We start from the raw sequence: 20,260 nt of genomic DNA, 5'->3' as shown, positions 1-20,260 counted from the left end.
TTTACACTGTGGCCAGCCCAGCTGCCAATAGTCTCCCACAAGCAGGAGATGCTAGACCCCCTGACTCTGATGCTAGATGTAACACATGCTGAAGTAGGAGGTTGCTTCCAGAAGATTCTTGAACTGCAAATGTTCTAGAGTTTTGGTTCCAAACAAGTTCAGCTTCCAAGAATAAAATTTTAATCTTTTAGGATGTTCTCACTCACTTGAAGTACTATTTTCAATTGAGGCCATACCAGTATATAAAAGCTGAAAAACTAAGTCTTACCCCCTATAAAATGCTAAGCCAAGGTTAAGTAGTGCTCTATATTTTTTGCTTTTTAATGTAATGGTATGCTCTGTTTTTGGTAGACTTGTTAGGTTGGTTGGATTCAGACTTAATCATGTATTTAGTAGGCCCATTGAAATCTGTGGGACTTAAAGTTGGTTGTGACTGAATTTTCAGAACATTTCAATGGGTGTGCTACTCTGGGTATGATTTAACTCTAATCCTGTATCCTGTCCTACTAGAAATTTTATTCCTTTTGTACATATGCTTGTCTGATGCTTTTTACTTAAAAGAATTTGAGCTTGCAATTTGAATAATATTCAAAAATTCCATGTTGATCTGCAGAGAATAAGTGAGTGTTTTTTAAAACATTTGTTTGCTTTGTGGCACAGAACCATGTACAAAATTGGCCTCCAACCCTCATGGTTGCAGATAATACTTAGGAAACTTACACAGTGAAATCATCAAGTGACCTCAAATAGGGCTGGTAGGCAGAAAGTGGGTTTATATACCCTACATACCTAATAGCAGTTTTCCTCTCTTCCACCTCTTATTGTCCATTTAGCTTGCATTCTTTGCATGTTGTTTCAATAAAAATAGTTCTGTAAGAATTCAGTATAAATCTCAACACTGTTCTCAACAGGCAATGGAAGGAATGAATGGCAAAGATTTAGAAGGAGAAAATATTGAAATTGTTTTTGCAAAGCCACCAGATCAAAAAAGGAAAGAAAGGAAAGCACAAAGACAAGCTGCTAAAAATCAAATGTAAGTGTTGAAGGCATGATTTTCATGTATTTGACACTAAGTGCATGTTACATAGTGTGGGTTTGAAAAGTTAATTGTCACCATACTTTTTAATGGTTGTGTGCCATGGTCATATTTGTAAAATTAAAAAAGCCTTTTGTGCCAAAGAGAAGGATTACATTTAATCCTCAAAAAGTACCACATAACCTTAGAATGCATGCTTTTCCGAAAATAAAAATGCTATCTTTGCTTTTGATCAAGAGAATTACTATGTTAACTACCTGCAGCTGCTGGGTATGTTCTTTTCTTGTTTAGCTTTGTATGCATGTTATTTTAATATGACCCTAAAAGTGATCAGACAAGTACTGCACAAAAGGCTTAACTAATTCTACCCAAAATGATGGGCATATACAGCAAACCAGAGAGGACCTTCTGATCATGCAGCATCTGTACCTGTGAATATCCTGGCGATATTGCATCTGTATTTATTGCCATTGTTAGCCATGTAGTACTGTGAACGAATTTGAGACTCTGTGTTGCTGGTCAGCAGTTGAGTATAACATAATGTGTCATTTTCTTGATGCAAGAATCATTGTTGATAAACTGTACTGTCAGATCGTATTTTTAAAAAGTATAAACTGCAGTGCTGTGCTCCCTTATTTGAATTATGGCTCTTTGAATCCAGTGGGACTCAGAAAACATGGATATGATTAGATTATATGTATTTCACAAGCAATGACAGTTGACTGTTGTTGGGCTTGTTTATCTTACAATTTTTAATTATATTTTTGCTGGTAGAAAAAGGTGATTCCTAATATGTATGCGTAAGAGTTCAGCCTAAAAGGTGATCTTCACACTTGTGTTGACATGGATCAAGTTATGTTACTGCCTCCTATGGTAAACATGTAAAAGTGTGAAGAGGGTAGTATACAAGGGAGCTGCATCTTTGTGATGCATTTCATGTCCCAAAGTGATACCTTAATAGTTTATGTGCTCTTTGTTTGTACTTCTAGCTGGAATAAATTGCAAGTAGAATCAGTGTTGGTTGATCAATCAGATAACATTCATGTATTCTAAGCATTAATTTACTAGGATAAATTAATGCTAAACACAAAGCTAGAAACAGTTGATTGCAAAAGGGAGGGAAACCTGGTTGCTCCAGATGTTTTCAATTAAAACTTTCATCATACCCAGTTAACACTGGCTAATGATCAAGATTTATAAGAGTTGTAGTCCAAAACAGATGGAAGGCACTGTGATTTGTAATTGAAATATTAAAATATGAATGTCATCAACAGACACGAAGGGTGTTTTTTTGTTTTTTACTTGCCTTGGAATTCCAAGGATAGGTAATAGTTACCTTTTAAAAAAATATTTTTTTAGACTGCCTTTTAAGTCCTGTTAAGGATATTGTACCTTCGGTGGTAAACCTCAGATTTGTGGGTCAAATCTGGCTCATCTGGATTTCTAGATTGTCCTTCCCTTGATCATTTTAAAATAGGTTGTCATGTTTTATCCCATTCCTCTTGTCCTTGATCCTGCCCACAACTAAAAAACGGCCCCTGAAAGTTTTCCCAAGATTGAATTTGGACCTTGAGCTGAAAGATGGTCAAAATCTTTGCTGTAGAGCATATATATGTAGTTTCCAGGGTACGTTGTCTGCTATGCTCTACAGTCTGTGTATCTACCTGATCCAGGCTAACCTTGCTAAGGTGACTTAAATTCTGGTAACCGAGTTTGGATTTTTTAAAAATACCCTTTAATTCTTTTTAACAGTATCTACAGGCAGTGGGATCTGGTCATGAAATTGTTTGGACTTTGGAAGTTTTCTGTTTTCACTCCAGTCTTAACTTGTAACTTGTAGCAGAATAGCAGAGTTAGTTACCCCTGCTGGGAGGGCAAACCTGCCAAGTTTCAGCTGAATAGGTACAGGGAGCTTTGTGCAAGTGTTGTCTGTTCAGCTTGGATGTTTTTAAGATGGAAGCACATATCCCTACACCTTTGTTTAGCGTAAGGGTGAAGTAATAAACATCCATTTGCCGTCTTTATGGGCTTTTGGTAGTTTGCATAGAAATGCTAATATTTATAGCATATTTACTTAATTATATTTCTATTCTGCCTTTTTCCCTTCCAAGGAATTCAAGGCAGCTTAGATAATTCTCCTCTTCCTCTCAATCTTATTCTTACAACAACAGTCCTATGAAGTAGGTTGGACTAAGCGTCTGTGACTGATCCAAGGTCATCCAGTCCATGTCTGAGTGGAGACTAGAACCCAGATCATCTGAGTCCCAGTTCCACGCTCTTAACCACTACACCACACTGGCTTTCTCTCTTTTTATTTTGCTATATAGCTAGAAAAGGCTCTGGTAATTTAGTTCTTGTCTAGAGGCTTATAGTATAAAAGATATAGGATATATACACACATACACACAAAGGAATTGGGGGAAAGAAGCAAAAAAAGCCAAATACAGGCAATGCCTTTATAGGCATTTTTACTGGCAGAATGTGTGATAAAGCTCCCCACAGCTGTTTCTTCTCTAGCAGAAGTATGGAGTCACAATGGTGTCTCCCATTTACTGTGGCTTTGTTCCTGGGAGACTGGAGAGAGGGCAGTCTACTAAAAACCCTGGGTTCTCCAGTTGATGGTTGAGACCAGAACCAGTATTCCCAACTGTCAGTTGGGGCTATATGTTCCTTCTGACAGGAATGGGCAAAGTGAGTTCCCTGCAGCTGACCCCTCTCTGGCTGATGTATGGACCTACAGTGGTCTCCCTTGAAGAATTTCAGAGGGATGGGTACTGGGGTTAGGGAGTCTTAGTGAATGAAATAACATTTAAGACACTTTTTCTTGCTTCATTGACACAGATCACAGATAGTGCAATAGGATGAGTTGGATATGAAGTGTACATTGGCAGACACAGAAGGCCTTGCACATCAAGTATTCTTCAAGCAAGCACTCAGTGCTACACTTTCCCAAGACTCATAGGCTCCACCAAATCTCACATCCCTGCTGCTGGGAGAAAGAATTAGTAAAATGTAGTGAACGTTGGATATTCTAGTATCTCTTCTCCAGAGAATTGGGTTGGACAGCCTAGGAAGGCTGTTCAGCCCTAGAAGCTAGTGCTTCCATTCACAAAACTTACACTGCTTTCCTCCCCATTTTTTCTTTATATGGAGAGCTTGGAGAAAAATATATCAGTTTTGGAAGGTACATATATTCCCCTGAATCCAGAACCATCAGTGTTCAGATTTTGGATTTAGTCTCCTTCCAAGGATCCCTGTTTTGATTTGAACACCTCCAGAATCTCTTAATTGGCCCTATCTATTTCTAGTATGTTAATGCTACTTTATTTTCACAGGTGTGGCCTGTGAAATGATTTACAGTATTCAATGCAGTAAAATAAAAAAATAGCAACACAGCAAAATATAAGCTACCTGAATAAAAATAAATGGTGGTTTGGGCTTGTAACTGAACATATAAGTAAAGATTGTTTTCATAATATTCCTAAGGGGTGAGAGCAGTGGGACCAAATGGGCCACAAGGAAGGGAGTTCTAGAGCTTAAGCAGTATAGACCCAGCTCCATCTCAGTATAAACCCTTTATAGACCAAGCTCACTTTCAGCCCAGAGCTGGTGAGTTTGGTTGCCTACTCGTCCTTGCCCTTTACTAAGACTCCCTACTGTGTTTTTCTGACTCCTGGAGTTCAGAATGCAACACTGGGTGGATTTGTAGTCTTAGGCAACTGTTGTATGCTTGGTCTATTATGTATGCAGTATGTAGAGCAATAAATTTATTAGATTTATATCTTATCTTTTTCTTTTTTTTAAAGAACTCAAAAGTGGCTTTCATAATTCTCCAGCTTTCAGTTTTATCTCCACAACAGACCAGAACCTAAATTGCCTGAGTCCCACTCCTACACTTTTAACCACTACATTGGCTCTCTAAATGTGATTGTGCTGCCAGTTCTTAATTAAATGATGCATGCTCTGACTATCTTCAGAGTCTCTTTTGAAATCTTACTAGGTCAGTGTCTGCTTCAAATTGGCAGATTATCAGGCTATAGTAAGCGCCTGACAGTGGAAGTGTCATCCACATAGTGGTCCTATGTGGTCCTTATTGGGACTCTAAGCCTGGCTTCTTGATCAAAAATGGTTCCCCACCCTTATTTTGAATTAGTTAAGAAAGTATTAAGGAATCTCTTGTTAGCCACCTCTCTACTTCCCTCTCTCTGATTCCTCACTTAAAAATGTAATTGCACTGATTTGACAAATTATTTAATCTCTGCTTATAAAATCTTTTAAATAATTCCTCAAATTATTTTCTTTAAAAATTGGAAAAAGTAGATCCTCGCTTATGTTTTTGTAGTCATTGCTGTAATTTGTATGGGGTGGAGGAAGCCTCCCTGATTGAATTGCAGTTTAATAATAAGACAGTTCCCCACCCAGGTTTACGTTACATCAGTAATATAAAAGAGATTGGGAAGGATAAGCAAAATTCATGCACCAGGTCTTAGAGTTCAAGTTCTTATAGGTGTTTTCTATAGAATGGAAAGGCAAAGCAAGCTCCAACAAGAACAGTTAATTTAGTAAATGTGTGTATTTTATTATTTAAACCCAGTTTGCACATAACCTTAACAAGTGATTTATTTAACCTGTTTGTTGCCCTGCACAGGGTTTGCCTAGCAGATGATCCAAACGAACTGTGGTTTGTTGTTCATTTATCTCTTGCTTTGCTCATTCCCTCCCTGTATCTCAATTATCTTTGGTGCTGAAATACTAACATATAAAGCAGAAGGGATTCTGTTAACTACTCTTGCCTGCTGCCTTTGTAGCCTGGGGAAATGATCCAGGGATTAAAAAAGCTGGGCTCACATGTAACAATTTATGGATTAAATAACCAAGAAACCATTGTTTCTCTTTTGGGGTGGTCTGTGATCACCAAACCATGCTTTTTCAGCACAGCTAGCTTTGTATTAGAATTGAAACCTAGAATTCTGTAACACATTGGTTAAATAGATCTGGGGTTTCTCACTCTTTTTCCTTATGAAATCCCATATTAGCATGTTGCTAAGTTACAGTTTTCAAGAACACTGAAATCTGGGTAGGGTGTGGGAAGTAAAGTTGTAATATTCTAGAAATCTGCATCTCTTAGTAAATGTGAAAGTGTTTTTTCTTTATATTTTATAATGAAGTGTTCCCTTTCTTAGTAAAATGTACTATTCTCAAATATCAAAAATTGTATTTGGTAAAGCAGGGAAAGTAAATAAGGTAAAATATATGTTAACTGAATATAAGCATTGGGCTCTTTGTGGAAACCATAGATTACCTCTGAACAGCAGTTAAACAGTATTTAAAAGCTTCTTCTGTGATTCAGTCCTCTATAGTGTTCAATAACCTAAAATTTAAAAACTTACAAAACTGTTTTGGACTGTGGTCTTATTTGAATTAACAGGTGTGAACCACAGTCCACACTGAACCAGCCAGTTAAGCATTGAGGAGTTAGGAAACTTTCACTTTCAGTTTTGCTTAACTGCAGCTTGCTGTGATGTCCAAGTCTGGTCAAGTTGGTTAATCTTAACTACTGTCACTTGAAACCAGCCAACTTAAAACCAGTGTATAAAGCTGGCTTGCTTTGGCTTAATATAGGATCAGCCACAGTTCAAGGTTCAGACAATAGGCTATATTGTAATTCATCTAAAATAAGTGGAAGCTTCTGATTTCCTCCTTGTGCATGTGCTGGAGAAGGAGAGGAGAGTGAAGGCTTATCTACACCAAATCAGGGTAGATTACATTTCCAGATGTTATGTACTACAACTCCCATAAGTCTTTACAACTTCCTAGCAATGGGAGTTGCCTACTTTTGCACTGTACTCCTTTCAGTTCTGTGTCTGAACATGTGTAGTAGCTTAAATGAAGTGCAATCGATTTTACATGTACATATTAAATGTATTTCCTTCTGCATGATTTCCATACCCAGCTATAATGCATGGTATATCTTATAGTGAATATCCTTCAGTCTACATGTAGAGTTTCCACATCATTGCAGAATGTACTACTGATGTTAACATTTTTATTTGACTGGACAGATCTAAATGGTGATCTGTGCTATTTGTTAAAAACAGTCTTGGAGGATCATTGGAAGTAGTTTCCCACACATATAAAATATTTTAGGCTGACTTTCCCCAGCCTCATTGCCTCCAAATATATTGAACTATATGCTCCATCGTTCTCAATCAGCATGGATGAGATTGATAAGAATTGCAGTCCAGGAAAGGACCAGGTGATGGAAGGCTATTTTAAACTTTCTGATTGAGGTGCCTGATCCATATCTCCCAAGCAGCAGCATATCTAGTAGCAGGGGTCCATGAATTTTAAGAGCTTAGTAGAAACACATTTTCTGTTAGCCAGCAAGTAATATAGCAAAAGTACCTCTGAGCATACACAGAGTGCCTCTATCTGGCAAGTACTGACCACCCTCTCTCGAGTTAGGGAAAAAAGATAACAGCAGTATTCTCTGTAAGCCTGAGTTCCTCTTTTTGAAAACTAGATAATGCCCTACACTCCCTAGCAGGCCCCATTGCAGTCTTGTAGACATCTGTTTTCAAAAAGGGTAGATTTATGAATTCCAGCAGAGAGCCTTTTTCTACCCCATACAATTTTTTTAACTTCACTGCAGCAGCTCCCTTTACAACCCAGTCTCTTGTTTTTTCTTGCTCTAATCAAATCCCAAAGGCAAATCAAGGTAGTTTGTGGGTTCTCTCCTGGTGTGGAAAGGGAGACTAAATAAGAAACCAGTTGCAAGTGAGGTTGGATGATGGAGAAGAGCTGAAGGATTTGAAGTAGCCCCCTGGCTTCTTACATCCAGGTGATAGATTTACAAACAAAACCTAACTTTTACTGTTTAAAAAAACCTAGTTCCAGTTGGAATGAAGTGGACAGGGACTTGTTGATCGGGAGGTATTTAGGATAATATTCTAAGGGAAGTGATTACAAAGGTTGTTTAGCCTCTATTACTTATAGAGTCGCTGCTCTAGGAGACAAGGGAGATAAATAAAAACAAAGGTTTGTGCTCAGAGAAGGGCATACTAAAGTGAAACTGAAATGGTATAGTAGGCACCCACAAACTCCCAACTTCAGCCTCCCAGAAAGGAAGGGAGAAGGGACCAAACACTTGCAAATGCCATTCAGAACTAGAAAACAGAGACCATCTCCCAAAAAATATGCTTCAGGCTTTTTGGAAGCCTGAGTTGCTATAATGAGCATTCAGTTCTGGCCTGTTGTTGAGCAAGTTTGTTGTAATAATGTGGGTTTGCATTGAAAAAATGTTTGAATGTTCTAGAATATGGATGGGCAACCTTTATTTTGTTGAAGATTTCATTCTCTCCTTAGTGATCTCCATGTTGGTAGTGAGTGGAGCCAAAACTAGTGATGGATAGGTCCAGAATGACCTCGTGTGTGCTCGCGTACATGTTTTCTAGTACAGTTCTTGCCAAAGGGTCTTTGTAGTTAAATGAGATCTTCCTGAGGCCCAGAATTGCAGGTTGCTCACCCCTGCTCTAGGGAGAGGACTAATTTAGCATGAATTTAGTAAACAACAAAGCTTTAAAAGAGTCCTTTTTTTTTTTTTTTTCAGTGCACCATGAGTATTTGACCTAAAATATTTGAGGAGAGTGGGGGGTTGGGGCACACATAATGTGATTTATATTACATTCTTATTGGAATAGTTGTAAAAATTTAAAGGCAGGTACATGTACCACTTACCTACTACTTTGAAACTGACCTGCTTGTTTAATAATTGCAATTGGCATCAGTTCATTGTTTCTATTGAATTTAAGAAAAGTTGAACATTTTCTGCAGAAAAATGAAGTGGTAGGAAGAAAATCTGTTTTGGGAACTTCTGTCCAACACCACTGTTTTGTTGAAGGTTGCATGGTAATCTAGGAGACTTGATAGATTCTTGGGGAAAGTCCCTTTTTCAACTACATAAGAGGAAAAGTGTATCTGTGCTTGAAGCATCAGTTAAACATTTTGTTTTATGGAGTAGACTAATCAGTTTTGCTTCACATTTTAGTTCAGATAGCTGATTTGATGTTAGGAGGGATTTTTCTCCTGTATCATTGCTCATACAAGTTCCCTTCTGCTTTTGTGTGTGATACTGTTATCTAGGTATAGCACCATTTGTTCTCGTTCTTTTCGTATAACAAAATCTGGGTCATGTGGCTTTAAATCCGTTAATATTTAGAGTATTAAATAATAATAAAATTGGATATTAATCTTGATAATATGCATGACTTGATAATATTTGAAATGGTATTCAGCTTTCACTTTTTTAATTTCTTACCAGGTATGATGATTACTACTACTATAGTCCTCCTCATATGCCCCCACCAACAAGAGGTCGAGGTCGAGGAGGTAGAGGTGGCTATGGATATCCCCCTGACTACTATGGATATGAGGATTATTATGATTATTATGGCTATGACTACCATAACTATCGTGGTGGATATGAAGATCCTTACTATGGTTATGAAGATTTTCAAGTTGGAGCTAGAGGAAGGGGTGGTAGAGGAGCAAGGGGTGCTGCTCTTTCCAGAGGTCGCGGGGCTGCTCCTCCCCGTGGCAGAGCCGGTTATGCACAAAGAGGTGGTCCTGGATCAGCAAGAGGTGTTCGTGGTGCGCGAGGAGGTGCCCAGCAACAAAGAGGCCGCGGGGTACGTGGTGCAAGGGGTGGCCGCGGTGGAAATGTAGGAGGAAAGCGCAAAGCTGATGGGTACAACCAGCCAGATTCCAAGCGGCGCCAGACCAATAATCAGAACTGGGGCTCCCAACCCATTGCTCAGCAACCGCTCCAAGGTGGTGATCATTCTGGTAACTATGGTTACAAATCTGAAAACCAGGAGTTTTATCAGGATTCTTTTGGGCAGCAGTGGAAGTAGAACAAATAGGGCTTCTGTAAAATTAGAGACTGATAGGTTGATCAGAAACTGGCCCTAAATCTGAACGGTTGCCGCTCTAATTTGTGACATCTGGCAAGATTCCCTTTATGTATATATTTTAACAATCCGCTTGGATATGAACAAAACCATACTTCTAACTGCTTCTGGCGAACTGATTTTATTTTCATTTTTACTTTTTCAATAAAGGCATTCATAGACTCTAGTCTGCATTACTGCTTGGGAAAACTTGTCTCAAGTTTATTTGGCTATAGTATATGCAATGTTTCAGTAGTATTTAGTCTTGATGTCTTTAAAAAAGGTAGTTGATAAAATTAAGTGTCTTCAAATACCTTGTATCAGAGTATTTGTATGTTACCAACTTAAATTGCTAGGAAAAAGGTGAATTGATTACACAACTGCTTTTTAATTTAGAATTCTGAACTAATTTGGTTTTCTCAAATCATTTTGGCTACCTGTATCTCTTTGCTGTTATTGTTTCAATAAAAATCCAGACCTAAATGTACACGTTCTAAAACTGTGTTTACAATTCGTTTTTGGCAAATTTTATTGCAAATTTGGTTCAAATTTTATGTAGCATGGCAAGGCAACTTAAAGGTCTTTGTGCCTTGTAATTGTTGTATGGAATATGTTTGGCACAATATGCAGTGATGATTTTATAATAATACTTTGCTTCTGGTATAAAAGTGATAGTTGTGCAACTGACATGATGTTTCTATCAAATGAATAAGTTCTTGTAGTAAGTTAAGTTGGTAAGTATTTACATTGAAAACAAGAATTATCAAAGTTTTTTCCAATTAGTTCTCCAGATGAAATTTCCAAAGCAAATTAAATCACTAACATTCAAGTTCTTTTCAAGATAATTCTGAAATCAAAACTGCTGTAGTGTTATAGTAATAGGTACTGCCTTAATAGCTATAGTTACATTGAGCCTAGTATGTAGATTATGAACTAAGAGGCAGAAGCAGAGAGTACATATGTTAGAAATTGACAAATGACTTGCTTGTTGCATCCTCTTTAAATTATGATTTGTTTGAACCTTGCCCAACTTTCAAGCAAGATGTATGCATGTATGTATTTTTTTGAAAGTTGCATTAAAGAGGATGTATGATATTTAAAGCTTTGGGGGAAAAAGCTGGTATGTGTCTATGTGATCTTCAGCCTCACCTTGAAAACTGTCTTGAATGGTTGCCTAGTCTCTTAAAATAAAATTTTAACTCCTCCCCACCCAAATTAGAGCATGCACCGTATATCAATGAGGAATGCATGTAATTAAATGACTGTAAGAATATAAATACTATGAGAATCTTGAATTAAGCTATATAAGTATTTTCAGTGTTTTTATGATAATTTGTAACGTAACTGAAAATATTCTAATGTTAAGTTGTTGAATTCAATGCATAAAACAAAAGTTGCTGGATTATAAATAAAATCAGTTTGAACAAAATGAAAAGCCCAAAAAGGGGGGGGGGGTCAAATTAGTAGAAATCAAATGATAAAATGTTCTTGGCTTAATTTGTTGTAAAATATTTTGTTCATATTTTTAAACAGAGTTTCTGATTTGATTTTAAGATTTCTCTAACTGATTCCTTTTGTTACCTGGCTAGCAGGGAAAAGGGGTCGAGGCCGGTCCTGACCTGTTACAATGAAGACTGACTTGCTAAGTGGGATTACACCAGAAGCTTGCAGTGGAGTAATGGTAAGGAAATCAAGCAACCTTAAGTATCTCGGCTGTATAGGAGCAAATTATTTTGTAGAAGATCCTTCGTGCGAAGATCATGGAATCAAATATGGGACACTTGGACTTTGATATGAATTTCTATTAAGTTTTCTCTGCAGTGCAAATTATAAATCTAAAGCTAATATTTTTCCCAACGTGTTCAAAAAAATTCTTTATCTCTAGCATGGCCTCTTAAATGTTATGTTTAAAAAGAGAAAAAAAAATCCCATCTACTTAAAGTAGACTTTTCCTGGTGTTTTTAAAACGGATTCCAAAAGTGGTATTCTCTCATTGCTCTGAAAAAAATTCTTGCAGTGATATTAGGTGAATACCGTCATTGGTATCCAGAACTTTTATTTCTGCTCATGAAGGTTAATCATGGTTGTCTATATAGTAATCACTTTGAAATGTGTTCAGAGACAGCGGTTTCAGGTGTAATCATCAGAGCTGGTTAGTCAGGCATTCCAGATAGTGGTTCTTTTCAGAACCTTTTTTAAAGGGTTGGTTAACTACCTCAGTAGCAGAGGATTGAACTATACCCTATCTGTACTGTACATAGAAAATCTTTGTAGATAAAATCAAGGCTTGTTTAATTTTGACAAGAGGGTAAAATGTATACCAAATGTAACATTCTTAGTTGCCTTTAATTTCAGAGGCTTTGTAAAAGAGTCCCTCCTGTCCATCATAACAGGCCTTGTTTTTGTCGTATTTTGTGGCTGAAAAAGCAGCCTTGCTTCTTCAGATATTGTAGTTATTTGGATGTATAATAGTTTAGCAAGATGTTACTTTTTGTAAGACATCAAATGTTCAAAAAAGTGCATCAGCAACTTGTACTAAATACTGCAGTGTCCCTTTATAAAAGGTCAGACTAAAACTGACAACTGTACAGTGAAGCCTGACATTTGGATATTTTGAAGTTTTTCATAAATCATAGAATATAGTATATGGCTGTAGTTTAGCTTTTTAGGCAAAGTATGTTTTCTCATTAGTACATTTCTTATTGCTGATTGCTGTAAAAACAAGCAAATCAGCTCTCCATTTTCTCTTTATGCAGATCATGATAACCTGTAGAGTAGAATACAATCATTTGTGCTATGTTTTAATTTTCTAAAGCACCTTGATGACAGTGAGTGTTAAGTGGTGAAGCATCCTCTATTGAATCACCCTTCCAAAAAATTCTGTCAAGTCCAAATATGCATAGGTAAGATGGAACTATGACTTGATATAGACTTGGCAGAAAAAGAGCTTCCCTTATACCCTTCCCCAAAGGGATACTGCAGTTGTTACATACCCGTAGGCACCACAATAAGATCTGAAACACCAAATTAAGGTTTTATACACACCAGTTCCCCAGTAAATGAAAAAAAAACAAAAAAATAGATGTCATATGTTAAATGCTCATTGCAAACAATCATTTTGCATTCCTGCAAATAAAATTGTTTTATACTGTAAGCTGGAGGCAAGTGTAACTTATTTTTGTAATAAAGTTTTTATTTTTTTTATGTGTCATTAATATAAATGTGTGTTAGTGCAGAAATCTTCTGGTTTAAAATCTCGTGCGCACACATTTCAGTATGTTTACTTGTATTTACATTTTTTTAGAGTAGTGGTTTCCAGTAGTCTGTCTCTCACATTAATTGAATTTTTGTTACCTTAATAAACCATTTTAGTATATTGTATGTCAATTACTGGGATAGCTGGGACATAAAAGTGTAATTTAAAATTTGTCAAGTATTCATGGGAATATGTAAATGTGCCTTGCTAGTTAAGAAAGAAACTTAAGTGGCTGGATGGTTTAAAAAAAAAAGTCATTGTTTAATGAGACATCTGCCACAGTTTCATATACTGCCCATGGTAAAGTTCTACTTTCCATATTTGAGTAAGAAACATGAGTGTTGCATCAGCTTCTAAAATCTTAAACTTGATAGGATGAGGCTTATGGAACGTAGGTTTGCTAAATGTAGCCTTAAAACACAGTTTTGATTTCATTGTAATCCTTGGTGCTGGTGGTCCCAGTGCCAAGGAGATTTAAATGCTCCCTTCAATGAGGCTGTTGTGCCATTTGGCATCTTTACTGTCATAGTCTTATGAAGAACACTGTCAAGGTGTTCATGCCAAATTTGACCTGATATCTGATAAGAGGTCTAGGAAGAGCTTTCTGACTTTACTCTTCCAAATCTCTCCCATTGCTAGAAAAACAAACTTCTTGCAAGCTTTTGAGCATCGTTAAATTTTGGGTGGAAAAGGGGAAAGAGAATTTTTTCTTTTTTTTTCAGAATTGTGTATTGAATTGATAATTCAGATTTAAAATAAAATTGAATAATAAGCTGAAATTGAGGTCAAATCTATCAACTTCAGCTGTGAAAATAAATGGGGTGTGGGGATGCATGTCAAAATTGACTGGAAATAATCTGTATAGTTTGTAAGCAATGGTGGGTACCAGAATCTTGACAGTGTTCTTAAAATAATTATGAATTCAAGCCATTATGACTTTTACAATTAAACATTATTTGCACTGTTCTGACATTGGTGCAGTTTTTTAGCAGTATAATGAAAAGCTACAGTAAAATGCATGTGGAAACTTGTTTTGTGAAAAATTGATCTTTTAAGTTGAAATATTAACATCAAAAGTTTTAAAATTAGGTTTGTAAAAGAAATGAGATTTCATTATTAGACACTGAAGGTAATGGAATATGATTTTAGCTAGCCTTGGGTTGGTCATGTTGGGTGTCAATATTTTAGACCACATGAAATTTTAGTAAAGTTGTCAGAATATGATTTATAATATATAAGTTATCATACATTCTATAGTCATAGTACGGCAGGTGGTTACTGTTGTATTACAGCAGAAATTCTGGTGGTGTGCAGTTCTGTGTTAGCTTCTGCTAATGTGGCTATATATGTTACAGAATTGAAGATGGGTTATGCAGGTTACTGTGGCAAATTTCAGGGGGCCAAGAGTTGAATTTACTTAATTTATACTTTAAAGATAAATTATTTCTTGGAACCTGTATTTTAAGTAATATTCCTGACTTTGCAGTTTGCATAGTATGCCATGGAACTTAATTGAAGTTGATAACAACACATACTTGTGAAGGCTGGAGTAAATACAAAATTGAAGAAGGAAATGTATATTTATAATTAACATTTTAGTAAGTACTTCCATAACTTGTTCTTACAAGTACAACAGCTGAAAAGAAAGCTAATTAAAAGGATTTTGAAGTTGGTTTGCCCTAAAACATACAAATCAGCTCTTACAGGAAGCTAAGAAAACCCTATCCATATATTTTTACAGTCTTTGTATAGTCACTTTTTCTGTTATGTTGTGTAAAGTGGAGGGGTGGTGATAACCATTTTTCATTTCATATTAAAAGCACATTAGTATAAGTATTTAGGTCTTGCAGTTGCAGCAAAGGAATCTTCTACGATTATTTGCTTCTGAGATTAAAGGATAAATGTTTGCTGAAACATACCTCAAGATGATTAGCTAGATATTTTGGTCTTCATCTTGTTGTATTTAATTGCTGCAGACAAAACAAAAGTCTGTACCAAAGTCCTCAGTGCACCTGTTGCACGGTTTTATACTGAGTAGACACAGTAGTGCCTCCCCCTCCCCAGCAACAGAGATTCAGAACGTAAATTGAAGGCTGTACTCGCTTGCAAAAAACATTTTTGGAAATCTCTGAAAGAGAGAAAAGAACATGTAGTAAAGAAACATGTTTCTTCTGCAATTTAATATAGAATAAATAAGGATCATTTATATAAAAAGGTATTTTATCCTGATATTTACATAAGACAATTAAGGCAGAGATATTAGGAAGATTGCCTGCTGGTTCAAATAGGTGGCATATAAGCAATCAATTACAGGTAAGTAAGGAAACAACATAGTCCATAAGAATATGTGCAAGATTACAGGTGGGATGAAATGTCAGAAAAGATTCCAGTTCAGATCTAAAGATGCCTTGACTGGAATGAGTCTTTACAGAATGCTCCCCTGCATCTAAGCCTCTCTTGTAATAGAGTTTGTGGGAGGAAGCTTGGGAGAGAATTTTTGCTGTTTTACCGCCTACAGTAGGGGTGGACAACTATTTTTCTGTCAAAGGTCAGTTCTCCCATGGGTCACAGTTGGGGGCTGCACATTGTTGGTGAGCAGGGTCAGAGCCCCACTCTCCTCCCCCTTTTGGCCATCTTCCTACTCACTGGGCTGGGAGTGCTCATTCTTGCCAGAGATCTGAACTGATTGTATTCAGAGGGCCATATGAAATTAGCTGGAGGGCTGATTGCCTCTGCCCTACAACATTCATCACCACTCACCATTCTATCACGAAGAATCCCCCAACCTTCAGGAACAGGTTTTTAAGAAAAGGGGATCTGAGACCCAAATCTCAGTTCTGTGAAGTCCATTCCCAGTGCTCTAGATCAGACACATAGTACATTTTTTAAAAGACCACACTCCTATCCCCAGTCAGGGTTCTAAAATTCTTTACCATAAGAGAATTGTTTCAGATCATGCACTGGTAATGATGCAACATGTAATGACCTCAACTTCTATGTTCCTGTGGTGGTCATATTAAGTTGAAAGAGGTCATATTAAAAGACTATGGTGGTAATGTTTAAACATCATGAAACCAAGATTACTAGATTACCAGGATTAGTTTACTTGGAATGAATTCATGCTGGTATTAGCAATTTTAAAAATATTTAAATGAGAACATGAAAACATCAAACCTTTTTGGAGAACAGCGGGGAGAGGTGAGTGAGAAAGCAGCAAAACTTAATTGCTTATACATTTTGATGCATTATCTTATGTTTCATAAGTAGGAGAGAGGCATCCATTATCTTTCAATACTTAACAGGAGAACTTAAAAGACTACTAACAGTAAATTGGTACATTTGTTGATTTCAGAAAGTTACAGGAATGGTGAATTGGCAAAAAGAACCTGAGGTCTATATCTAGGAGTTCATTTCACTGATTGAATAAGTGTTTATAATGGACGCATTATTCAAATGATTGCTATTAAATTCTAAGTTTTGGATCTTCTGTTTGCATTATGAGTGCTAAGCAGAAGTGTTTATATGTTGCATTTTATACCTCTAGTTCTGAAGCAATTGCTTTTGATTTTGGGGGGGGGTAATTGACAAAAGTACAGAACTTATGGTATTTCAAAAATACATGAAATTGTTCTCAATTTATTTGCCTGCAGAAGTGGAAACTACTTTCAATCCCTTTCAGTTTTATACCTGTTTCTATCTTCTGCCTATGTCATGGAAACCTCACAGTTGTCTTGAGTACTTCACATTATACTCAAATCAGGCCTATGACAAAAAACACAAAAATTAGAACTATACCTGCTTTCTATACTCTGTATTTAAAGGTGTACCCTTCCCTACAATGTTATACCAGAGTCTGCTTTTAAAATCATGTTCTCATTCAGTCATTGGTTGTTGCAGGTAAGATGGAGAAAGCTACCTTGTGCTTAAAAGCAATGCAAAAATGTTAATAGTTGAAACAGAAAATGATAGTGGATTTAATCCAAGACTTCAGTGATCTAATAAAATGATTTCCTGCTGCAGTTAAAAATGGTGAAATATATGTGTGGGTTGGACCAGTCACATAACCTTAAGAATAGGTTGGACCAGTCACATAACCTTAGGAATAGTTGGGTGGGGGGGGAAAAGGATAATTAAAAGTTATTCAATTTATTCAGCTAGTCTGAAGTTCGATAGGTTGCTGCAAGTATATGAAAGATCTCCCTTTTCTTTCTAATTATGGATATAAAATAGGGTGGTATGGTAGCATTGATACATGAAGATAGTCTACAAATATTTACAAACCCTACAGTGATAGCCTTCTAACCAAGGAACTAATAGGTGAAGCTGTTTTATACACCGAACTCTACTAGCTTGAGATCTACATGGGATTATAGACCAGGGATGGGAAACCTGTTGCCCTCCAGATTTTGAACTGCAGGTTCGGCTGTTGGGATTTGCAGCCCGTTATTTACAGCCATGAGTTCCACGGCTGCTGTAGACTCTAGGAAGCAAAACTCCTTGCTGTGATAATTGTGCTATTTAGAGTAGAACTTCAACTTTTGCACATAGGGTGCAAAACATACGAGTTTTCTGATAGGGGGCTTAAATTACCTAAAGTACTGGTAATTAGTTAAGCAGTAGGTACTGCTGCTCTGCACTGTAATAGGCTTCATTTCTAGGCCCGCTTAGGGAGTAAGGCCCATAGAACAGCGTTTAGCGTCGAGCTTGGAAGCTTTGGCCCGCTCAGCCGATATTAGCGACGCCATTTTGAAAGGTCATTTCGTTCCCCGAGTAAAGCAGGGGCAGGGACAGGCTAAGGGCGGAAATGCTTCAGTGCCATTCATTCATCCGTTGTCCGTCGGCTGGTTTCGTGAGCTGGCGGACGGGACGCAGGGCCTCCTGGAGCACTGCTGCCTTTAGAGGGCAGCTCACGGCTTCGAAGCAAATAGTGTGAAAGGCTGAATTAAGAGGCTGTGAAACGGGCACGTCTGACTTCCGGCCTGGTGACGCGGCGGCATTGGCTCGAGCCCCCGCTCACGTGGAGCGAGGACGATCACGTGCCGCGGATCACGTGAGAGAAACCGGAAGTTCGTGTTTCTGCGCAGGGTTAGGGGGTCCGGGGCGAGTTAGTGACTGAGCGCGAGCTGCAGGTGGGGCGCGTCAGCCGCCGCCGCCGCTGCGGCGATGAGGCGGGTGCGCGCGGCCGGGGAGAGGCTGTGCCGGCGGGTTCGCGGGGTGGAGGCGCTGCGTGAGACCTGCCGTCAGTACCCGCTGTTTTGCTGCATCCTCCTCGCGCTCAGTGCCGCGACGCTCCTCCTCAGCCGGTAAGAGGGCGCGGGTGGGGGCTCCTTTCAACTTCGTGGCATGGGATATCGGAGCAAAGTTTCCTTAGGAACTTGCCCGCTTCCTGGAAGGTATCCTCCGTAGTACGGGTATGGAAAATGCGTGGTAAGTTCGAGGAAGCAGCCCCGTATTAAATTTTTCTCATCTGTGCAATAAGGGAGGTTGTACATCGAAAGAATGGGAGGGCTGCCTTCCGTGGTTTCTGGTGGGGCGGAGATGAACTGGTCTCGTTTCCTCATGCTGTAATTATATTTCATTTTATGAAGGAAATTTTTAATCCATCTGTGGGTGTACATTGGAAAAAAAAACAGCTTCTGTGAGTATATGGTTTCAGTTAAACACTGAAATCGGATGCACCCGTGGATTATTTTTAAGCAGCACCTGGAGACTGAAGCAAATGGATCTCTCAGTTTATTATTTAAAAAGCCACAATAGTGAAGCCCTTGTTTTTCTCTGAGGAGGGAATGTAGCTCCATCTTTGAGAAAGCCATATCCCTAGCAGCTGGGAACTCTTGCTGATTAGCCAAAGAACAGGACCTCTGACACTTAAATGGTTGGGCAATGTCATATAATTGTAGGTAGTTCTTCAGATAATGGGATCACAATTCGTTTAGAACTTTAAAGGCTAAAATCAGCACATTGATTTGAATCTGGAAAGAAGTTGGCAGTCAATATAAACAATACTACATAAGAGCTGTAGTGTGCTAGCTGCTATATTCTGTACCCATTCTGGTTTCTGAATTGTCTTCAAGGGCCACCTCATGTTAAGCCGCCTAGGAAGGCCTCAGCAATTATAGGCGGCCTATAAATACATGTATAAAGAAACAAACATTACTGATTTCATTTCTGTGGTGCCCAGTAATTTAAGCTCTTTGGGTGGTTAACAATAGTATATGCAATACAATAAAATAAAGCACTATAAAGTTTTAACATAGAGTTGCAGTCATCTAACCTGGGCATGACCAAAGTATATGCTTTATGAATAGCTCAGCTTTTTCTTTTTATTTAAAATGATTAACTCTTGCCAGTGATGCCATTTCACCTCCATAGGGCACTCCATAGAAAATGTAGGTGCATTTCCAGGCTACAGACCTGGGCCCTCAGTAATCCCCATCCAGATTAGCAGATTTCCTATACCTCTACCTTATGCAGATTAAGCTTCAGCATGTTATCCCTCATCCATTCCAGTACTGCCCCCAGACACTTGTTCGGGGATTTAACAGCATCCCAATAAGTAGACAGTGGAAAAGAGAGGTAGAACTGTGTTCTATTTGCATGTTGATGACTTCTCAGCTCAAAACTCCAAATGGCTTCATCCAGTGGTTTCATGAATATTGAAACACATGGGGGACAATAGAATCATGAGTTGCCTTAAATGTCAGTGGACAGGGGATGAAAACGAAGACTTCCAGCACCACCATCTGTGTAAGTTCTTCCAGGAAGGGCTGGAGCTACAGCCCTTGACTGATCCCATGACTGCCCACACTTTCCCCTGTACCATCTCGGAGAAATAAGCAAGAGAGGTATCATTGTCATGGCACCAAAAGACACCTTTCTCCCCTTTCCTTCCCTTCTTTGGTAGAAGTAAGTGACTGGGGCACTTTCAGAAATCAACTGAAATGATTCTCAATAATTAGTGTGATTCAAAATTGCTTGGAGCTGACATATGTTCCAAGGCATTGTTGAAAACTGGATGAT

The 20,260-nt window shown here is 38.0% G+C and overlaps 2 protein-coding genes across 9 annotated transcripts in view; both read left to right on the top strand.

Annotated features, from left to right (window-relative positions):
• Positions 1-20,260, top strand: part of LOC123019122 (synaptotagmin binding cytoplasmic RNA interacting protein) — a 36,171-nt gene that overhangs the window by 12,285 nt on the left and 3,626 nt on the right. The window contains exons 10-12 of one of the 8 annotated variants that reach the window (XR_006413854.1): positions 912-1,033; positions 9,357-9,865; positions 11,574-11,665. Coding sequence is in view for 5 of the 8 variants with exons in the window: in XM_044421688.1 (XP_044277623.1) it covers positions 912-1,033; positions 9,357-9,948 (714 nt within the window). In the remaining 3 variants the exon portion in view is untranslated. Of the gene's footprint in view, positions 1-911; positions 1,034-9,356; positions 11,086-11,573; positions 14,211-20,260 lie in introns of those variants that run through there. The other 7 variants (XR_006413856.1, XR_006413855.1, XM_044421690.1 and 4 more) reach the window with 7 other exon arrangements.
• The window catches only part of SNX14 (sorting nexin 14), a 45,382-nt gene continuing 43,433 nt past the window's right edge, over positions 18,312-20,260 (top strand). The window contains exon 1 of the mRNA XM_044421687.1: positions 18,312-18,543. Within this exon, the coding sequence (XP_044277622.1) occupies positions 18,404-18,543 (140 nt within the window). The 5' untranslated portion in view covers positions 18,312-18,403. The remainder of the gene's footprint in view (positions 18,544-20,260) is intronic.

This window comes from Varanus komodoensis, unplaced genomic scaffold, assembly GCF_004798865.1.
Source record: "Varanus komodoensis strain SLA01 unplaced genomic scaffold, ASM479886v1 scaffold12, whole genome shotgun sequence".
NCBI lineage: Eukaryota > Metazoa > Chordata > Lepidosauria > Squamata > Varanidae > Varanus > Varanus komodoensis.
Note: the sequence above shows the minus strand (reverse complement) of the source record. Positions and strands in the feature narration are given on the sequence as shown.